The sequence below is a fragment of the Sus scrofa genome, chromosome 6, assembly GCF_000003025.6.
Source record: "Sus scrofa isolate TJ Tabasco breed Duroc chromosome 6, Sscrofa11.1, whole genome shotgun sequence".
Classification (NCBI taxonomy): domain Eukaryota; kingdom Metazoa; phylum Chordata; class Mammalia; order Artiodactyla; family Suidae; genus Sus; species Sus scrofa.
This window is the reverse complement of record NC_010448.4, coordinates 31030087-31050521: the sequence shown is the minus strand read 5'-3', so window position 1 is coordinate 31050521 and position 20435 is coordinate 31030087. Positions and strand designations below refer to the sequence as shown.

The 20435-nt window shown below is 53.5% G+C and overlaps 2 protein-coding genes across 3 annotated transcripts; one reads left to right on the top strand and one right to left on the bottom strand.

Moving 5' to 3' along the window:
* Nucleotides 1455-5603, bottom strand: IRX3 (iroquois homeobox 3). Of its 2 annotated transcripts, none has more exons than XM_003126981.4 (4): nucleotides 3911-5600; nucleotides 2624-3743; nucleotides 2373-2439; nucleotides 1455-1867 (listed from the first exon to the last, which is right to left on the bottom strand). In XM_003126981.4, the coding sequence occupies exons 1-4, from the start codon at nucleotides 4175-4177 to the stop codon at nucleotides 1813-1815; spliced, it is 1509 nt and encodes a 502-aa protein (XP_003127029.3). In that variant the 5' UTR covers nucleotides 4178-5600; the 3' UTR covers nucleotides 1455-1812. The 2 variants fall into 2 exon arrangements, with proteins under 2 accessions (XP_003127029.3, XP_020949825.1); XM_021094166.1 differs by lacking the exon at nucleotides 1455-1867 and adding an exon at nucleotides 1874-2018 and having other exon boundaries at nucleotides 3911-5603.
* LOC110261350 lies at nucleotides 4176-14729 on the top strand. The gene is made up of 6 exons (XM_021097536.1): nucleotides 4176-4190; nucleotides 4264-4378; nucleotides 7514-7783; nucleotides 8245-8472; nucleotides 11346-11430; nucleotides 14439-14729. Exons 1-6 carry the CDS (start codon nucleotides 4176-4178, stop codon nucleotides 14506-14508), a joined length of 783 nt encoding a protein of 260 aa, XP_020953195.1. The 3' UTR covers nucleotides 14509-14729.

Genomic DNA, 20435 nt, shown 5'->3' with positions numbered 1-20435 from the left:
AGAGAAGGGGCCAAAACCGAACCCTGAAACGTCTCTGGCCTCTGGGGAAGGGGCTGGAGGAGCAAGCCTCATCTTTGCAGGGTCTGTGCTGGTTGTCTGCTTCTGCTTCACCAGCCCTCAGTGGGCCCCACAGGCTGCGGAAGGACATGCCAGCCCACAGATCCTTCGTCCCACCTGCCCCAGCCTCAGTGGGAGTCACCTTGGGGGAGTGGGTGCTGTGTCTGCATGGACCAGTCCTTGCCAGACCCCCTCCACTTCCACCCAATCTTCAAGGTGTGTAATGTCATGCCTTGTTTTGTGACTTCCTGCATGCCTGCTCTCCTCAAACTCCCCAAGGACCCAAGAGATTGTCACATGCCCCACCAGGCAGCACCAGGCATCTGGCTGCCCTATGAATGAATTTACTAACTCACCGTGGGGAGGGAGATGCAGAAATGATACCCCCACTTTGGACTCAAAGGTGCCACTCTTCCAACATCCCTACAACTTCTCCAAGGCAAAGGTGGGCAAGGCTGGCCAACCACAAGAGGAAAAAGAAGGCGTGGAGAGCATGAGAAGTCAGGCCTGGCTGGAGAGGCCTCAAAGGCAGGCGCCAATCGGCCCTTTTGTCCTGTAGAGGGAGCTCCAGTCCCAAATTTCCTGGCTCCCTCCCCTGGCCCGCCCACCCTAGTCCAGCCAGGAGCCGGAATCCAGGCCAGACTGGTGGGTGCAGCAGCCCGAACCCCCAGCAGTGCCAGGAACTCAGACAGTTACCCTTTAAGGGCACCTACAGAAAACCCACTGGGTTTTCAACCCACTGGGGGTGTCAGGACGCACAGATGCTACCTGGACCTAAATGTCCCAAGTGGCAATACTGTCCAGGCGAAGTCACCAAGAGGCAAGGGTGTGTACCTGTAGGTTTCCCGCTCCCCCATATCCTCCCAAATCACTTCCATCCTCCATCCCTGCATCTATAGGAAGCAGTCTGGGGGTGCCATGTGGTTGGACAGGGGCCTAAGCAGAGCATGCCCAGCCCTTTACAGAAGACTGAGAAAGTCTTAATTGTGTCTCAATTGTGTGTGTGTGTGTGGGGGGGGGGCATCCAGCTCCTTCTCTGAGTCTTTCTGCTCTGTGATCCCAAGACCCCTCGGTTGCTCCAGTGGACTGGTGGCTTGGGCCCGGTTTCCCAGCTCCTTGTAGGCAATCTTGACCCATTTCCCACCTGTCCCCTTTGCCCTTTCTCTCTTGCACCTTGGGGTACTTCTCCAGCTGCCTTTTCTCCAGCGTCACCTCGTCACCTCGTAGTTGGGCCACTGCTGCCTCTCCTCTGCCTCTGCTCTCCTCTGACCACGGGGTCCACTCTCGCCTGACCCTCTTTTCCACGGCTTCCAGAGACTCTTCGAACATGCTGGCGGGGGGAGCAAAACAAAAGACAAAAGACACCAAACAGATCCAGCCCCGACAGACAGGCAGGATATAGTCAAAGTGGTAACAGCTCATTTATTTAGCCAAAAATAGATACTTTCTTGTACAATTTGGTTCACACATATGTACACTTTTTTCTGTATATACAAAAAATGTCAGACACGCCTATTCTCACGGAAACTCCACCCCCCCTCCCCAAATCAACCGAACAAACCTCACAAACTCAGCTACTGTGGGGTACAGAAGCCACTGGGGGAGGGCTGCGGGGGACTTGTTTTCTTTTCTTTCTTTTTCTGTTGAGTTTTCTTTTTAGGTATTCATACACGACATGCTTACAAGTCATAACTATACAGAGCGATTTTTTTTTACAATTATTACAACAATTTAAATTTTTTTTAAAAAAAAGAATTAAGATGAGGAGAGAGCCGATAAGACCAGAGCAGCGTCCAGGTGGTTCTGAGGCCTGCAAGAGAGAGGCAGTGGTAGCACAGGAAGCGAGTTGGGGCGCCGAAGCTGCCTAGGACCGAGAGACCCAACCCAGGGCTGAGGCCGGGGCAGGGAGGCGTCTGAAGGCGAAATGAGGTCCAGCTGTAGGTGTTGGTCTCCCGGTTTCACTAAAAGATGGGCGGGAGGCGTCAGGACGCTTGGTCCCGGGAGGAGAAGAAAGTGGGCTGCACGGGAGCCACCGCCTGCTCCAGATCCATGGGCCTGGCCTGCTGGACGGGCCGGACTCGGGGTTCCAAAGCGAGGTACCCGTTGCCGAGCCCGGGTGCCTGATTGGGACTGTGGAGACATCTCTGGGCCCGCGGGGCCGACGGTGGGTTGTGTTTCATTCCCTTTTAAAAGCTTGTCCTAGCTGCTCCCCCACCAACCCCTCCCGGGCAAAAGCCCGAGTTTCCTCTGCACTCCCCCCCGCCCCCGCCCCGCCTGCCGGTCCCAACACCCCTCCCCAGAACGGGGTCTCTTACCGCCTGGGCACGGGTTGGAAAGCTGTCTTGAGTAACTTTTTCTCCACTTCCAAGGCACTACAGCGATCTAAGGGAAGCGGGGAAGAAAAAGGAGGGCTTTTAGAGCGCTCCATTCCGCCGCCCAGGCCCGCGGGGAGGCAGACGCGGAGTGGTCGGCGCCTTGCGCCCCTGGGGACCTGTGCGACTCCTCCAGCCCTGACGCGACCTCCAGACTCGCCCCCCTCCCTCCGCATCCTGCGCTCAGCAGTCACCTGTTCCGCCCTCGGGCTCCGCCGGCCGAGCGAAGGCGGCGGCTGCGGCAGCCGGGTGGCCCGCGGCTCCGGGAAGTCCCAGCAGGTGTGGAGGGGCCGAGCCGAGTAGGGAGAGCGGGTGCGGGCGTGGGCCGGGCGGCGGGCCGGGGAACGGCCTGTTGGTCCAAGCGGGGAACTTGCCTAGCGGCGCTGAGACGAGTCTGTGAGCTGCGGCTGCGGCGGCGGCGGGAGAGAGCTGCAGGGCTGGGGGCGCGACGGCTGCCCCGGGGGGAGAACCCCCCGCGCCTGGAGGCGAGCGGCGCGGATTGTCCGGGCTTGTGGCCGTCTCGGCCAGGGACCAGATCTTGGGTTTCTGCAAGGCCGAGGCGGGCGCTGGTGCAGCAGCGCAGGGGTCCAGGCCCGCTGAGGGCGAAGGAGGAGATGGCAGAGCCGCGGCCACCGGCGGTGGCACTGGGGCCAGACTCAGGACGGGCAGTGGACGCTCCTCCAAGCCCTCGGAACTGTCATCTGAGTCGCTATTCTTGGAGTCTGAAATGGATTCCAGGCCGAGGTCGCCGTCCCTGTGCGCTGCCCCAGTCAGGGCCAGCTCAGGCCCTGCGGCCGTACCGTCTAAGTTCTCCAAATCGATCTCCTCGTCTTCATCGTCGTCCACCAGGCCCTCGCCCCCAGTGTCCTCCTCCTCCCCCCCGAGCTCCTCCTCCTCCAGCTCCAGTTCGCGTTTGCTGTCTTCTTCATCTTCCTCTTCGTCCTCCTCCTCGCGCTCGCTCCCGTAAGCGTTGCCCTCCTCGTCGGTGCGGCTGCGGGGCGCCCATGTCATCTTGTTCTCCTTCTTGAGGCGCCGGCGCGCGTTGGCGAACCAGGTGGACACCTGGGTGAGGGTCATCTTGGTGATGATGGCCAGCATGATCTTCTCGCCCTTGGTGGGGTAGGGGTTCTTGCGGTGCTCGTTCAGCCAGGCCTTGAGTGTGCTAGTGCTCTCCCGGGTCGCGTTCTTGGGACGGGACGGGTCCCCGAACTGGTACTGGCCGTATGGGTAGAAGGCGGGGTGCGGGTGCGGAAACCCGGCGGCCGCAGCCGGATGCTGCACCCCCGGACTGTCCTTCAGCTCATACTGCGTGCCCTGTACGCACAGGAGAAGGAAGGGACACGCGCCAAGGCAGCGCGGATGAGCGCTGGCAGTCGCCGCCTCCACCCTCCCGGCCCAGGCCCCGCTAATCTACTCTCGCGGGCTCACCTCCTTCGGCGCCCCAGCTCCAACCCCCTAGCCGCGGCTCCCCGGGCACTTACCAGCTGCGGGAAGATGGGCAGCTCCGCCGCGTAGGGCAGGAAGGCGCCGTAGCCTTGGGCAGCGGCGGCTGCCGCGGCCGCCGCGGCGTAGGGCGCCCCGTACACGGACGAGAGCACGTTGGACAGGGACCCCGAGGCGGCCAGCTCTGAGGTTCCGGCTCCCGGGCCGCCCCGGGCCCCGGCGCTCCCACCGCCGGCGGCGGCCCCGGGGCGCTCGGGCGGGTAGATCGGGCGGATGTACTGGTATCCGAGCTGGGGGAAGGACATGGTGGCCCGCGGGGCACGGACGGAGAGGGGGCCAGGCCCCCCGGGCCGCCCAGCTCAGCGCCGCCCGCGGGCTCGGCGCTCATCAGGGGCTGAGCCGGGCTGGGGCCGCGCTGCCTCCCGCGCTGCGCTGCACTCCGCGTTCGCCTATTGATCTGCTCGGCGGCAGCGGCGGCGGCGGCGGCGGCGGCGGCAAGGAGCCAGGTCAGGTCCGAACAGATTGGCGGAGATTCCCGGGGCTCCGGGCTCTGATTGACATTTCTACGGGCCCGCAAGCCCCTCCTCTCTGCGCCGCGCTCCCTCCTCTCGGCAGCCGGAGCTGCCTCTGCCCGCGCCTCGCTCCTCACTGCCCTCCTCTCCCTGAGCAGTGTCGCTCCGAGCTTCCTTCGCCCTCCTCTAGTTTTCACTCCCCCTCCTCGCCCTTCCTCTCCCCTCCCCTCCCTCTCAGCGCTCCTCTTTCCCCCAGGACCGCTTCCGCTCCTTCGGGCTCTTTCGCGCTCCTGGACACTACAAAACTCTTCTTTCTCCTTCTCTTTCCTTTTCTTACTATTCCCTTTTCTCCCCTTTCTCTTCTCTTCACTCCATTTCTTCTTTTGAAAATCTATTTCTCTATACTCACACTACACGCCCCGCACCCCTGTCCCTTGCCTCTGCGCCCTGAGCTAAGGCAGCCTAAAGTTGCGGACACTTTGGGCGCCTGCCGTGCGGGGTGTGCGTGTCTGTATCTGTGTCCGTGTGTCCGTCTCCGCCCTTCCCCCCTCCCTCGCCCTTCCCCAAATCTCGGGTCTGACGTTGCGCCCTCTTATTCGACTTTTCCTTGCGTCTCCTTCGCGAGTCTCCAATCGCTTGGGCGGCCTGCAGGCTAGGCCGCCCACCCCCGCGGATACTGCGCGCAGGGCGGGGCCGGGCGGGGCGGGAAGGGACTCTCAGAGTCCCTTCCCGCCCCCTCTGGCCTGCGGCGGGAGGGGGAGCGAGAGGCGCGGGGACGGGGTTAGAACAGGGTCAGCTCGCCCCTCCAGCTTCCCGCCTCTCGGTACCTTTCCGTCGGCTCCAGCGCGCGGGGCCTGGGTCGGGTCCAGACCAGGTCTCGGGCAGGCGCTGGGGTTTTACTCTGCCCGGGCCCCCTTTCCAGCTCGCACCTCTTGACTCCGGGCTACTCTCAGAGGCGTAGGGTGGGAGCTTGCCGAGTGCGCGGGCGGGGTGCGTTCTAGTCCAGTCTTCAAGGACCATCTCACTGCCCAGGGAGGCGAAGCAGCCCCCTACTCCAGAGGACCAAACCTTGAAATTAACCACGTTAACGCCGCACGGCTGTCAGGGTGCGAATCTCTCATTAGAAATGGCGGATTCCCGGCGCGGGTGTGGGCGCCGCAGGGTGGACTCCCCGGGGATCTGGGGAGCGACGTCAGGACAGTGGAGCCTACGGGCGCCCAAAGCTGGGGTGGGTGGGGTGGGGGCGGAGCAGGGAGCTGGGTGGCTGAGGCCCCAGGAACTTTTGGAGAGCGCTTGGAGAACTTTGTATATTGGAATTTTCGGTCCGTAGAGATTCTTCGTTTCGACACTACCCCTTCTTCTGCTCCCCGGTCTCCAGACCGACCTGTTTTCTTGCGGCGAGGATCCTCCCACCCGCTTGGGTGGGGATGGGAGGCAAGCCTTGTAGTTTTACAGTGGGATATTCCCTACATCAAACCTGAAATCCCCGTATCCGGGCGCCCACCTTCACGGCTTGGGGAGTGCGGGATTGAAATTCCCGGTATTGCCGCGGCTCCGGGCTAAACGCTTTAGGCCGCCACGGCGACCGACGACGCAGAGGCCAGGCCTGCAGCGGGAACGCTCCGGGAACAACACCGGGGCGTAGACTGCCTAGGAGTTGCCAGCCCCGGCTAAGAGGCGGAAACTGGCCCGCTGAGCGCTGATTGATAGAGGAATCGAAGCCGAATTCCACCAGAGTGGAGGGCTTGGAAAGCCTTGTTCCTGACTTATCTCCGGTCTCAGCAGCTCTGGGGAGCTGCGTTCCGGAATGAACTCCCACTGGCACCCAGTTTTGACCCCCACCCCACCCCTGCCTCTCTCCACCATTCTTCCCTCGAGCCCATGACTCCAGGAGGTTTGAGAGTCGGAGAAAATTGGGGAGAACACAAATTTGGGGGCAGCTAGGATTGGGGTTCGATTGGGGAAACTAAGCGGTGGCCTTCTCGAATTGGGTCAAGCTGTTTCTCTTATTCCCTCCCCACCTGCTTCTTCTTGGTGCTGGACGTTGGCCTTAGCTGGAGTCTCACCAGAAGGGCAGATATCAGGGGAAAGCTCTGGGTTTGAAATATTTCCCCAGGTGTCTGATTTCGTTTGCAGTGAAAAAGCATACAGAATCATGGGCTCACCTTCTCGAGAAAAATCTCAGGATTACAAAGTTGAAGGTAACGTTATTTCCTGGAGCGTTTCCTAGACGTCAGTCCCAGAGCCTCCACCGCCCTGAAATACTAGAGTTTGCACCAACTGCGGCACCTGACCGGGGTGGGGCTAAGAGGGAGACTCCGAGGTGGGGAAACTGAGGCTGCACTGGGCCACTATTTAACTCAGCTTTTCCAGAAGTAAAAGAGAGAACAATGAACCCTGCAGAGGCTTCTTCCATCTGCATTAACCAGCTATCGACCTGGCTTCGCTGGACTGTGGGAAGGCGGGAAAGAGGCCAGGAAAGGGGCGAGGCTGTTCTCAGTGAACTAGCCACTCCAGGCCTGGGGCCCGTGACCCAGAAAGTGAGCTTCCAACCCAGATGTTGACCCAAGAACCTCGATTAATTAGATACCTCCAGGCATCCTATATCGTGAGCAGAAGCGGCCTCTCCGCTGTCCTAGTCTCCAGCTGATATCAGCCCTGCCCTGGCCTGGGCAATCCGCGGCCCAAGTCGGGACTCAGAATCCTAGGCAGCCAAGCCCCGACGTGGCGCTCGCTCTCCCTACCTCCATCCGGCCAATGAAGCCGGCTCCCGTCTGAGATCTCGGATCCGAGGACAGCCAAGGCTTTTACAGGGATTTGTAATTCAAAAGATGGGGTCAAAGTGACACACTTAGACAGGGAGGAAAGGCAGGTGCATGGGAAGTTGATTTGGGAAAGGCTTGTGCGCAAAAAACGCGCCTCGTGCAAACCTTTCTCCACCATCTCGCTCTCTTCCAATATTCTCAGAGCACAAAGCACTTCGAAACCTTGATGCAGACTCTCTGAACGCGGCCCAGAGCGTGGGGAATGCGCGAGGGTGTTCAGACCACTCGCTTAGCTCACACAGCAGCGCTCCCCGGTCTCGCACCTGGAGCCTCGGCCTGACGTATGTCCTGGGCTGGTGACCAGCCAGGCTCCGGGGCTGCGCCGCGCTCTGTACAGGAGGCAAGAGCCAGCAGGCCCCCTTCCTATACCCTCCTGGCCCAGCCCCACGGTGCCCGCGCGTGCCCGTCTTTGGGGGCGCCTCTGTAGCCCTGTCTCCCCGCCGAGGCCCATCTTCTGTCCTTCCCTTCCAGGCCCGAGTCCCCCGGCTCCAGTGCAGACCCGCGATCCCTCCGCTTCCTGCAGACGCCGCGGCGCACGCTCCCACCGCTCCCTCCCCCCGCGCTCGGGTTACAGGTTAATGAAATGCTCGTTTTCCTCAGTCATTTGTTTTGTTTTCCTGCAAAGTTCTGATAAGTAGCTAACCAACGAAGCTTGTAATTACAATCTTACAGAAACCGGGCCGATCTGTATATAAATCTCACCATCCAATTACAAGATGTAATAATTTTGCACTCAAGCTGGTAATGAGGTCTAATACTCGTGCATGCGATAATCCCCTCTGGATGCTGGCTTGATCAGATGTTGGCTTTGTAATTAGACGGGCAGAAAATCATTATTTCATGTTCAAATAGAAAATGAGGTTGGTGGGAAGTTAATTTCTCTCCGCTCTGTGAAGCGTAGACAAGAATTTAATGATTTAATTACAGTTGTAAGCCCTTTCCATGAGACTTAAATTGAGCTGAGAATATTTTTTTCTTTCTCTCTCTCTCTCTCCCTCTCTCTCTTCTGCGTTCTCTCTCTCTCTCCGCTATTAGCAGCCGCGTGGACGCCCGAGTGCGTGGCCTGGTGTCCGCACCGGGAGGGATATGTATTTGGCGAGGAATGCAGACCTCAGTACCCAGGAAGCGCGGGCCGGTGGCCTCCAGAGCCGCCCCCGGAACAGGCTGCCGCTCCCCACCAGCTGCCGGGGCCTCGGAGCCCCTCCCTGCGTGCAGAGAAGCGACGGGAAAACTTTGGGAGAAACTTTGCCAACTTTACTCTCGGTGAGGGAGAGGCCACTGGAATGGCCAGGCCAGAGGCTGGCCGCGACGGGCGGGGTGGGCCCCCAGCCAGGCCCGAGCACCCGCAGCGGGCCGGGCCGCCCGAGGAGGGGCGCAAGGCAGGCCGGCAGACCCCTGGCTCCCACTCCTCCCCTGCGCCTCCCGCAACTGGCCCGCGTCCCTGGGTCTCCAAGTAGCCATTGAGCGGAGCGCTCAGAAGGGCCTGGATCGGGAAACCTGGCCCTCGGCGCGAGGGATGGTATTTTTCTTTACCTCTCCGGGATCATCCTTTTCCACCTGACCCGAGCTGTTTCACTCCCTCCCTGTCTTTTGCTTTTCTCTATCCGTCTGTGTTCCCATTTTCTACTGTATTTGATTTCTGGGTCCCTGATTTTTCTTCTCTTCCTTCCGTTCCCTCTTTTGCTGTTTTCTTTTTTCCTCTGGACCACTTTACAGCTCACTTTTCTCAGTTTTGCTCCCTCCCTCTTTCCTTATTTTATGTCTCTTTTTTTTTTCCCCCTCTCCCTGACTCTCCGTGTTGCTCTTCCTCGCCCTCGTTTCTCATTCTTTCTTTCCTCCCTCTCTTGCATCCTAATTTATTATCCACGACGATTTCTTGGTCAGTCTCTCAGGTTCTCCTCTGCGCGCCTATTTCCTCTGCTTGCTCTTCCTCTCCAGGTTCTGTCCCCTCCCCCTCGTGGATCTGCCTTCCCGGAGGCGCCCCCTCCTCATCCATCTTGGGAGATGAATATGTCCCTTTATTGGATGCTGAGGCCAGAGCCGGGCGATGGGGCTCGGCCAGCCTAGCGCATTTTCTTCATGCATATTGACAAGATGGTAATGAGCACGTTTGCATTGTTGCATGGAGATGCTGCGTTTCCTGCCGAAGTTGCAGTTCGGAACCGGCGAGGGTGGCCCGGGCTCAAGAGTGCCCGCAGTGGGCAGCCGGCTTGGTGGCCGCAGCTGGCTCTCAGCGGGGTTCATGGCGCTCGGGGCTTGGGGAAGGAAGTGACTTCGCAGAGCGCCGGTCCGGCCGCCGCCTCCTTGGGCTTCTTCACAAAGGCCGGCTGCTCTCCTCTCATTAAAGCCTCGTTAGGGGAACCCCTGCCTGGCTCGCGACAGTTCCTTCGGCGCCCCCAGCCCACGGGCCTCGGAGCCCCCTGCCCTGGTGTATCGAGGCCTGTGATAGAGCGCCACCAGGAAATTAGCGCCTGACAACGTCGTCTAATGGCAATAAATTGTTTGCGATTCCGAGAGTCGCGGGATCAAACAGCCGCATTGTGTAGGGTGCCCCGCTCACTCCTCGTTAATCTTGGAGCGAGCAGTGGCTGTGCTTGGTGGGGGAAAGTTGCCGGCAGGCCCCTGGGCTGTGTCCCGAGTCCGCTTCTGCCTGGGCTTAGCGGAACTTAGAGGACCCAGTCCTTCTAGGCCCTCCTGGGAAGATCTGCAAAGCTTAGGACCCAGGAGCCAGGCACACCTCAGGAGAGGTGAGAGGTGAGGGTTTCTGAAAGTCAGGAGCTCTGCAGGAGCAAACTCTTGAGTTGGGTTGGGAGCGAATGGACGTACTCCTTGCTGGGAAACCAGAAGGGCAAGGGCCTGGAACCCTCCTTCTAGACACAGTGAGTAGGGAACCTCTGGCCATTAAATATTTGCACAAATCCCCATTCCCCCCCCCCCACCCCCGCTTTCTCTTCCAACTTCATACTGGGAAAGTTGAGAGCTCTTGGTTTAAAAGTAAAAATGTCAAGACCTGGACTTGCCTGGAATTGTGTAGAGTCTCCAGAACTTCAAAACCTCTGGTACCCCCTCTACTATTATTTGCTTAAAGTTTCTCCTTAGATTGACTTATTTAAAATAATTAGATCCATGTTTTTGGACAGAAAACTTGATACTACCTCTGTAAATTAAAGTGCTATTTCTCACCATAAAAGGATATTTTAAAAGATAAACACAGCTAATACCAATCAAGAAATGCTTTATCCATGTAGCTTGCTTGGAAACGACTTCTAGAGGTCTGATTGTGTGTGCACGCGCGTGCGTGTGTATTAGCAAGTGTTGGGAGTGTCAAATACTGTATCTTTCTAGAAGAAATGAGAGAATTGAAAAAGGAATGTTTCTCACTATTCAATAATGTTAATTCATTCTCTTTCCACACCATCTAAAATTATTCGAGGACCTTAACAGCTGCGTCAAAATAAAAAATAACATGTTGAGTTCTTACTGTTTACCAAAAAAATTGTGGTAATGTGGCATGTACGGACAGTATCATTTAATTCTCACAATAAGGGAGAGACTAGCTTAAGGTGGCCATGTATGGTTGTGCAGGCTGCTCACTGAACAAGAGTACCCACTCACTGAGCAAGCGAACCTAGATGAGGAATTACAAAAGCCTGATGTTCAGTTATTCTGTGCTCATCAAACTGTGTTCCTCGGCTCAGGGCAGCAGTGGAGAAAAAGCAGATTTCTCTAATTTGCATGAAATTGGAGTATGACCTAGCCCTTATCTTAGTGAAGGGGAAACTGCAGCTTAGAGAGCTTGGCAAAGTCTGGAACTCCATCTGATATTCCTCCCTCTGGGAGGAAGAACAGGGTCTTTGGGGGGATTTGTGGAGGTGACATTGGGTGTTTGGGAGGGGGATACTTGAAGACTGGTCCCTGGTTTGACTGGAGGAAAAGGGCAATGAGACTGCTGGGCTTTTCCTTTCCCTTAATCTTCACATGTCATGCAAATATTTGGAGAGGACTTGGGTGAAAATACAGCCAGCCAAAGGCCCATTACCCCTGCAAGAGACCAGGCTGGAGCTGGGGGAGAAGGTTTCTGGTTTGCTGGACTGAACTGTGGATGTTGGACATGTTCCTTGCCTTTTTTCTTTCAGTTTACCTGCATGAGTTCACAGACCAGCGTTCTGCTTTGTTGCCATCCACGCTGTTAGGAAATTTCAGATTCTTCAAGGCCAACAGGTATTGCCTTGCACCAGGGGTTGCAAATCAGCAGTTACTTCTGGTCATAGGCATTGTGGGGGGAATTTTTTCTTTTTCTTTTCTTTTCTTTTTTTTTTTTGGTCTTTCTAGGCCTGCACCCTTGGCATATGGAAGTTCCCAGGCTAGGGGTCTAATCAGAGTTGTTGTTACCAGCCTACGCCAGAGCCACAGCAACGCCAGATCTGAGCCTCATCTGCGACCTACACCCCAGTTCATGGCAACGCTGGATCCTTAACCCACTGAGCGAGGCCAGGGATCGAACCCGCCACCTCATGGTTCCTAATCAGATTCGTTTCCGCTGTGTCACAGTGGGGACTCCCCCATAGAATTTTTTCAAATTGAACTGCCTGCCAACACTTGCTAATTAGATGATTTTCTTTAAAAATCTAGATCTCAGAGTTTGTTTGAAAAACCAGAGGACTGAGAGATAGGAAACTCCTTTATGAGCACAATCACCTCGAGATGAGCAGCGACCCACTTATCTGTATACTCCCATTTGCTCCGATCCTGACCTGGCCACTTCTTTCCATTACCCACAGTCAGCTGAGTGGCAGTGCTGCTTTTGCATCCTCAGGCGTGAGGATGGAACACCCTTGCAGGAGATGCCAATCCTCCAATGGGAAGAAAATGGCACAGAATGTGACCTGGGCAGGTGCTGTAAATGCCTCTTCTTTCCCTTTTCTCTCTACCCCTCTTCCTGGTGCTGGCCTTGCCAGCTAACCAGGTTGAGGGCAGGTTTTCAGGAGTCCGGAGGAGAGAGTCCAGGAGCCCCAGCCGGGCCAATTCTAAAGCTTCTGGGAAGACTAGAAAGGCTGGTCCCTGAATAGCCACTGGTAGGAAGCCCCCTGGGGACCCCCTTGCTCCCCCCTCCTTATGTCAGCCCTTTCTTGATTCCCATGCACCATCTTAAAAATGTCAAACCACAAAGTCGGCTTCCATCCTGCTTTTCTCTCTCTCTCCTTTTCTCCTTGCAACAGCTCTTCATCATGTGCCTTCCATGTGCTAGGAGCTGTGCAAAGTGCTGGGAGGGATAGCTGGCCAGCCTAGGGCCCTGTTCTCGTGGAGCTTGAATTTTAGTGGAGCAATCAGATGCCAAAGAGGAGAACCAGCAGGATAAATTCAAATGTGTTAAGTTCTACAAAACAGCACAAACAATACAGGGTGGGCCGAAGGGGAGGGTGGGTGTCTTTCCCACCCTCGTATCTTTCCCCGAAACCTCAGAATATGACCTTATTGGAAAATAAGGCCATGGCGGATGTAATTAATTAAGATGAATCTTGGAGTTGCCTCTCCTCCTGGGTAGGGGTGGGCTCGTCATCCAATAAGACCACTGTCCTTATGAGAAGAGGAGAAAAGACATAGAGATAGAGGCAGAGGGGAAGAAGGTGATGTGAAGACAGGAGCAGAGGTTGGAATGATGCCTTTATAAGCCAAGGAAGGCCAAAGATTGCTGGCAGTCACCAGTAGCTAGAAAGAGGCACAAAAGAATTCTCCCCTGGGGCCTTCAGAGAAAGCATAGCCCTTTCAACACCTTGATTATAGACATGTAGTCTTCAGAAGTATGGGAGAGAGAGTTCCCGTCATGGCTCAGTGGTTAACAAATCCGACTAGGAACCATGAGGTTGCTGGTTCGATCCCTGCCCTTTCTCAGTGGGTTAAGGATCTGGCATCTCTGTGAGCTGTGGTGTAGGTTGCAGACAGGCTCTGATCCTGCGTTGCTGTGATTCTGGTGTAGGCTGGCGGCTATAGTGCCAATGATTAGACCCCTAGCCTGGGAACCTCCATATGCGGTGGGAGCAGCCCTAGAAAAGACCAAAAAAAAAAAAAAAAAAAAAAAAAAAAAAAAGGGACTATGGGAGAATACATTCCTGTTATTTTAAACCATCTAGTTTGTGATAATTTGTTACAGCAACCTTAGGAAATGAATATAGAGAGCGATGTGATGGGGAATAAAAGAACTGTTACTTTACAGGCACAGTCACAAATTTGTGAGGAGGAGGTGATGTTTTAGCTGAGATGGAGCCAGGTGTCAGATTCCGGGGGAGGTGTGTTTTAAAGCTGCACTGGGATTTCCAACGTGGTATAGTGGAAATGAACCCAACTAGGAACCATGAGGTGGTGGGTTCGATCCCTGGCCTCACTCAGTGGGTTAAGGATCTGGTGTTGCCGTGAACTGTGGTGTAGGTTGTAGACACGGCTTGGACCCTGCATTGCTGTGGCTGTGGCATAGGCCAGCATCTGTAGCTCCGATTGGACCCCTAGCCTGGGAACCTCCATATGCCGCTAGTGCGGCCCTAAGAAGAAGCAAACTCAATCAAAAATATAATGTAAAAAAAATTAAAGTTGCTCTGTCCAATACAGTAGCCACCAACCGCATGTGGCTATAGCACACTTGAAATGCAGCACACTTGAAATCCCAAATTGAGATAAGCTGAGAGAGTAAACACCCACCAGATTCCAAAGACTTAGTCTGAAAAGAAAAGAATGTAAAGTATCTCCTTCATGTTTAAAAATATTGATTGCATGTTGGAATGATATTTTGGATAGATTGAGTTAAATAAAGACTATCATTAGAATTAATTTCACCCGCTCCTCTTTACGTTCTAGAGGCAGGCAGAAAATTTTAAAATTACATTTGTGGCCTGGATTATGTTTCTGTTGCGTGGTGTTGTTCTAAACAGGGGGAACAGCATGTGCAAAGGCCCTGTGCAGGGAAGGAGCTTCATGTGGTCAGTAGTTCTGTACTCAGCCTGTGGGTCGATATTTATTTGGTGATGTTGCTAAACCTGGGGAGCTGACCAAGCCCTATTGAATTTACAAAGAGTAAAGCTATGAGTCTCTGTTCTCGGTGGAAAGAGAGGTCATGAGACTCAGCCCTTCAGTCTGATGCCTCCCTTCCATTTTCCGCCCCCCTGAGGGACACATTTTACCCATCCTTTCTGCTTGGTACATCCATCTCACTCTCTCCCCATGCTGTTAACATGCAGGAGTTGGAAGGAGGCCTCGTTTCATAAGCTTCCTGGTCTGCTGATGGCTGGCACCAAGGTCAAGATGTGATGGTACAGAGCAGAGACCACCCTCCCCAAACCCACAGCTTGCAAAGTGAACTCCAAAGACCACGTCAGTCCATTTATCAAGCTAGAGTTTTGTTTTTCTAAGACAAAATGGTATCCTGGTCTAACACCTGCATATTTTGATCATCTTGCATAGTTTTTTTGGTTGTTATTTTTTGGATTTTTTTTTTTTTTTTGCTGTTTTTTGTGTTGTTTTAAAATTCTTTTTAGGTAGTTCTTATTGTGGCTCAGTAGGTTAAGAACGTGACTAGTATCCATGAGGATGTAGGTTCAATCCCTGGCCTTGCTCAATGGACTAAGGATCCAGTGTTGCCGTAGCTGTGGTGTAGGTCGCAGACGCGGCTTGGATTCTGAGTTGCTGTGATGTAGGCCACTAGCTGTAGCTCCGATTCAACCCTTAGCCTGGGAACTTCCATGTGCCAAGGGAGTGGCCTTAAAAAGAGCATAAAAAATAATAAAAATAAATAAAATTCTTTTTATGCTTGGTTGTTGCATGCATCAGCTTAGACTAGGCTTTGTTACAGTAACAAACAATCCTCAAACCCTAATGACCGAGAGTCACCACTCTATGTGTTATTGGCTCTGGCTCTAATCTATGTCATCTTCACTTCAGGACCCAAGGGACCGAGCTGCATGTGTTGCTGCATGTCATGACAGAGATCAGGAGGGGGAATTGCATGCTAGTTCCTAAAGCTTCTGCTCGGAAGTGTCTTGTGTTACTTCTGCTCCTATTAATTGGCCAAAGGAATCATGTGACCAAGCTTGGGTTCAACAGAATGAAGATGCATCTGCCTCCTGCAGGAGGGCCACACCGAGGATACCTCTTGTGCATCACTTCCAATCCTTTCAGCTCTATCCTGTTCCAGCCTCTGCTTTGACAAGCCTGACAGCCCCCACTATGGACCTCTTGCTTTTCTGATGGATGGGCCTGGGATGTCAGCGGGAAGCTGTCGGCACCCACACACATGCCACTGAGAAGTGCGGGAAAACTGACACCTGTGGGGCCACCTTTAACCAAATGGGAGGGAGTGGGTGGATATATGTTTCCTCTTTCATTCCCAGAGCGGCAGTTCCAAGACGCCTGCTGTCAGCGCCCCCAGAAAGTCCCAGCAGCATCCAGCCCTGGAGCAGCCCTAGAGTACATCTCTTTGCGGCTTTTCTCCTCACTCTTTCACTTCTGGGATCATTTCTCGTATAAGCCACCTGCATGTAAGCCTTTGCCTCAGGACCCGAGATTGGGGAAAACTAAGCTGAGACAGACAGGGAATAGGTGATTGGAAATACCATCTCTCACTATTGCCCATATTTAAAAGTTAGATTTAATATAAAATCCTAATTTTGAGCATTTTTTGAAAAATCAGTTCTGGCAGGAGTTCCTGTGTGGCTCAGTGGCTGATAATCCAACTGGGAACCATGGGGTTGAGGGTTTGGTCCCTGGCCTCGGTCAGTGGGTTGGGGATCCGGCGTTGCCGTGGGCTGTGGTGTGGGTCACGGATGCGGTTCGGATCCAGTGTTGCGTGGCTCTGGTGTAGGCCGCAGCTGTGGCTCTGGTTGGACCCCTAGCCTGGGGGCCTCCGTGTGCTGCCCTCTGAGGGTGCGGCCCTCAGAAGACACACACACACAAAAAAATCGGTTCTGGCAGCATTAGACCCAAAGTCCAGCAGGTCTACAGTAGGGTGGACTTGAATGGAATTAGTAGCTCCCTTGAGACGGGACCCACGTTCTCTGTTGCATGGAGCAGCTCAGTTTTTCATGCTGCCTGGCTGGCTCCAGTAGGCATCTGGGTTTTAACCTCTCTTTTTTTTCCCCCCAGATCTAAGCTGCAGCTGCGACCTACACTGCAGCTGCAGCAATGCTGGATCCTTTAACCCACTGTGCTGAGCGCAGGATCAAACCTGTGTCTGGGCACTGCAGAGGCACCACTCACTCTGTTGCACCACAGCAGGAACTCAATCTCTATTCTAGGGATTCTTGGTTGAGCTAGGTGGACATTTATGTGTTCATAGAATTTTTGTTTTGTTTTGTTTTGTTTTTATTTTTTGTTTTGTTTTGTCTTTTAGGGCCGCACTGGTGGCACATGGAGGTTCCCAGGCTAGGGGTCGAATTGGAGCTGTAGCCGCTGGCCTATGCCAGAGCCACAACAACGTGGGATCGGAGCCACATCTGCAACCTACACCACTGCTCACAGCAACAGCAGATCCTTAACCCACTGAGCAAGGCCAGGGATCGTACCCACATCCTCATGGATGCTACTCGGGTTCGTTAACCACTGAGCCACAATGGGAACTCCTGGATTTTTTTTTTTTTTAATCATAATGGGATCTTTCCTAAACTTTTTTTCCTATTTGTTTTTCTTTCTCTCTTGTATTATCAAATAATACAGTTTTAGGAAAAAATTTATACTGACAGTGCCAAGGAGGCAGGGACAGCCTGTGTCTCATCTCACTGTATTCCCAGTGCTTGGCCAAGGTGTGGTGGTAGGTGCATAAAGAATGGCTGCTGAGGAGTTCCCGTTGTGGCGCAGTGGTTAACAAATCTGACTAGGAACCATGAGGTTGTGGGTTTGATCCCTGGCCTTGTTCAGTGGGTTAAGGATCTGGTGTTGCCATAAACTGTGGTGGAGGTTGCAGATGTGGCTCGGATACCTGTGTTGCTGTGGCTGTGGCGTAGGCCGGTGGCTACAGCTCTGATTAGACCCCTAGCCTGGGAACCTCCTTATGCCTTGGGAGTGGCCCAAGACAAGGCAAAAAGAAAAAAAAAAAAAAAAAAAAGGATGGCTGCTGAATGAAGGGCAAGGTGATGGGCAGTGGCAGCCAGCCTCCAAGACAGCCCCCAGCGATCCCTAGCTCCTGAGATTCATGGCCAGGTGGGTCCTCCCTCTGAGAGTGGGCTAGACTTACCGATTTGCTTCTACTGAAGAGAAGACCCCAGAAGTAATGGAATGCTGCCTCTGAGACAAGGTCGTAAAACAATGATGGCTTCTGTCCTGGCCACTTTTTCTCTCTGAAATTACAAACTGCCATGTCGTGAGGATGCTCAGACAGCTGATGGAGAGGCCACCTGGCAAAGAACCGAGGCCTGCTGGCCACCATGTGGGTGAGGTGGAAGAGGGTTCTCCAGTCCTTGCTGACTGGAGAGGACTGTCTTCAGGGGACTGTAATCCCGTCCAACCACTTGACAGCAACCTCATCAGAAACACTGAGCCAGAAGTGCCCAGCTAAGCTGCCCCTGGAGTCTGACTCACAGAATGTTTGTTTTTAGTTTTCTTTTTACCGTCCCATCTGTGGCATATGGAAGTTCCTGGGCTAGCAACACTGGATCTGAGCCACATGCGCGACTGATGCCGCAGCTTGTGACCATGCCAGGTCCTTAACCCACTGAGCAGGGCCAGGGATCGAACCCACATCGTAATGGACACTATGTCGGATTCTTAACCCGCTGAGACACAAAGGAACTCTGAATGTTTGCTCTTTAAAGCTAGAAGTTGACAAACTGCAGGTGGGCAGGCTGTCTGTTTTTGTAAATAAAGTCTTATTGGACCACAGGAATGCCTGTTGTCTATGGCTGCTTTCAGACTCCGAGAGTTGAGTAGTTGCAGTGGATACCGTATGGCTCACAAGTCTGAAACATTTACTATCAGGCCTTTTAAGGAAAAGTTTGCCGATCCTTGTATTTTTTTTTTTTTTTCTTTTTAGGGCTGCACCTGTAGCATATGGAAACTCCCCTGCGGGCCAGGGGTCCACTGGCCTATGCCACAGTCAGAACATCACCAGATCCAAGCCGTATTGCAACCCATGCCAAAGCTTGCGGCAATGCCAGATCCTTAGCCCATTGAGTGAGGCCAGGGATCGAACCCACATATCCTCACGGATACTAGTAGGGTTCTAAACCCACTGAGCCACAATGGGAACTCCTGATCCTTGTTTTAAGCTGCTATGTTTTGGAATAATTATTCCACAGCAATAGGTAACTAATACAGTGACTTTCAGGTCCAGAACAATGGTCCTAGCTGGACTTGTATGTTGAGGAGTGGGGCCTCTGGTTTCAATGTAGCTCAATCTAACAGGTGTTAACGGAGCAGCTACTGTGTGCTAGGCCCAATCTCAATCACAGTCCAGAATTTATTTATTCCTTTATCTACTTTCCCCTCGGGCACCTCCTAAGCTGATGGTACACCGTAGGTGTGCTAAGCATCTATGGATTTAAATTGCCTTTTAGAGATTGGAATTAGAAGGACACTTTTTGGAACACAATGGAGAAATCTGTAATCATGAGGCCATGAGCTGGAAGCAGGCAGATGTTTAGCTGTTTTGTGTCTGCACGGTTTGTTGGCTATTAAAATACAAAAAGGCTCCTATCACCTTACCCTTAGCCTCCCAGGGCTCTTCTGCTGCCCCAGCTGACCCCCTTCTCTCAGGCCCCAGGATCCAGCAACCAAACAGCATAAGACAGGCATAGCAGGCCTCACACACCCCCACCCAAGCCTCTGGGGTCTTCTCTGATTGGTCAGTTTCTATGTCACACCAGTGATTGAGCATTTATACGTCACCCCAAGAGGGACCCCTGACTGCCAGCCACTGCTCCACCTTAGTCTTGGAGTGTGGAGGAAGGCCCATCACCACTGCTCTCCACGGCCAGACTTAGGGCCTGGCCCAGGGGGACACTCGGCAATGTGGTCCACATGATGGAATTAGGGGTGTGCATTGAATGTTTGCCCCTTTCTGGGGTGGACGAGGGAGAGGATGCAAAGAATAAGACATGGGAGGGTCTGTAGCCAGACTTCCTGTGCTGCAATCAGACTCCATTTCTGACTTTGGGCAAGTGACTCAGTTCTCCATGCCTCAGTCTCCTCATCTGTGACCGTAATACTCCCCACCTCATGGCATTTTACTGAGGAGAAAGTCACTAATATATTTATAGTGTATATACTATAATAGGCTTATAGTCTATATATTTATACTATGCATATTTATAGTATATATAAGTATAATATATAATATACTTATAGTATACCTAATATATTTATAGTATGTATAATATACTTATAGTATATATATAGTATATAACTAATTATATGATATACTATATACTATATAATGTGATATAATTTGTATTTGTATTATTCATGATATAATTACATGTTTACATGCATGATTTAATTATATATAATAATACAAGGATAGCACTAACACGAGTGCTAAGAATAAGACTTTACCTGGTAAGCACTCAGCAAATGTTAGAAGAAAAGTCCACGGGCCAGAAGAAGTAACTCAGAGGAGGTCAGGACACTGGCAAAACGTATGTTCAGTGTGCACTGAGCTCTGAGGAGCTTCCCACGCACGCAGACAGGGCTGGTTTCACGGGCTTGTGACCTGTGCCCAGTGCCGCATGCGTAGAAGCACTTGGTTTAATGCTCCGCTGACGCCATCTCGAAATTCTCAAGTCGCTGTGGAACAACGGGCCCGTGTTTTTGTTTTGCGTGGAGTCCTGAAGATTACGGATTGATCTTGCACTGAGGTGGGTAAGGCACAGGTCAGGTCCTCGCGAGCTTTTTGCAGGGCTGCTGGGTGGGCGGATGCAACCACCACAGTCACTGCTCAGGGTTATACCCAGCCGGGAGAAGCGTTGGGCGCCACATGCGTGCCCACGCATCTAGGGTGGGTGGATACAGCTGAGAATACCTGCTTGACGCTGCCCAGGAGAGCGCAGTGCAGGCCGAGCCTGCCCGGTTCCATCTTGGCAACCCCGAGAGGCGCTCCAGCGGGGAAACCACGTCCCATGATGCATCTGTTCCGGGACGGCTGCTCGGATTTATTGTCTGGAAGAGGAATAAGGTCTTGAATTCTGAAATATTTTTGAAACCTTTGGAAAAATCCCACTTTAATCACTGATGACAGTTTGACATTTTTC

What these genes read in the sequence shown, in the direction of transcription:
- LOC110261350 (XM_021097536.1), top strand. An exon ending in CTTTGCCAACTTTACTCTCG is followed by an intron (nt 8,473 to 11,345) that starts GTGAGGGAGAGG and finishes TTTTTCTTTCAG; the next exon opens with TTTACCTGCATGAGTTCACA. An exon ending in AGATTCTTCAAGGCCAACAG is followed by an intron (nt 11,431 to 14,438) that starts GTATTGCCTTGC and finishes GTTAACATGCAG; the next exon opens with GAGTTGGAAGGAGGCCTCGT.
- IRX3 (XM_021094166.1), bottom strand. Translation starts at nt 4,177, where the DNA reads ATGTCCTTCCCCCAGCTCGGATACCAGTACATCCGCCCGATCTACCCG. An exon ending in GGAGCCCGAGGGCGGAACAG is followed by an intron (nt 2,440 to 2,623) that starts GTGACTGCTGAG and finishes CGCTTCCCTTAG; the next exon opens with ATCGCTGTAGTGCCTTGGAA. An exon ending in TTCCAACCCGTGCCCAGGCG is followed by an intron (nt 2,019 to 2,372) that starts GTAAGAGACCCC and finishes CCCATCTTTTAG; the next exon opens with TGAAACCGGGAGACCAACAC.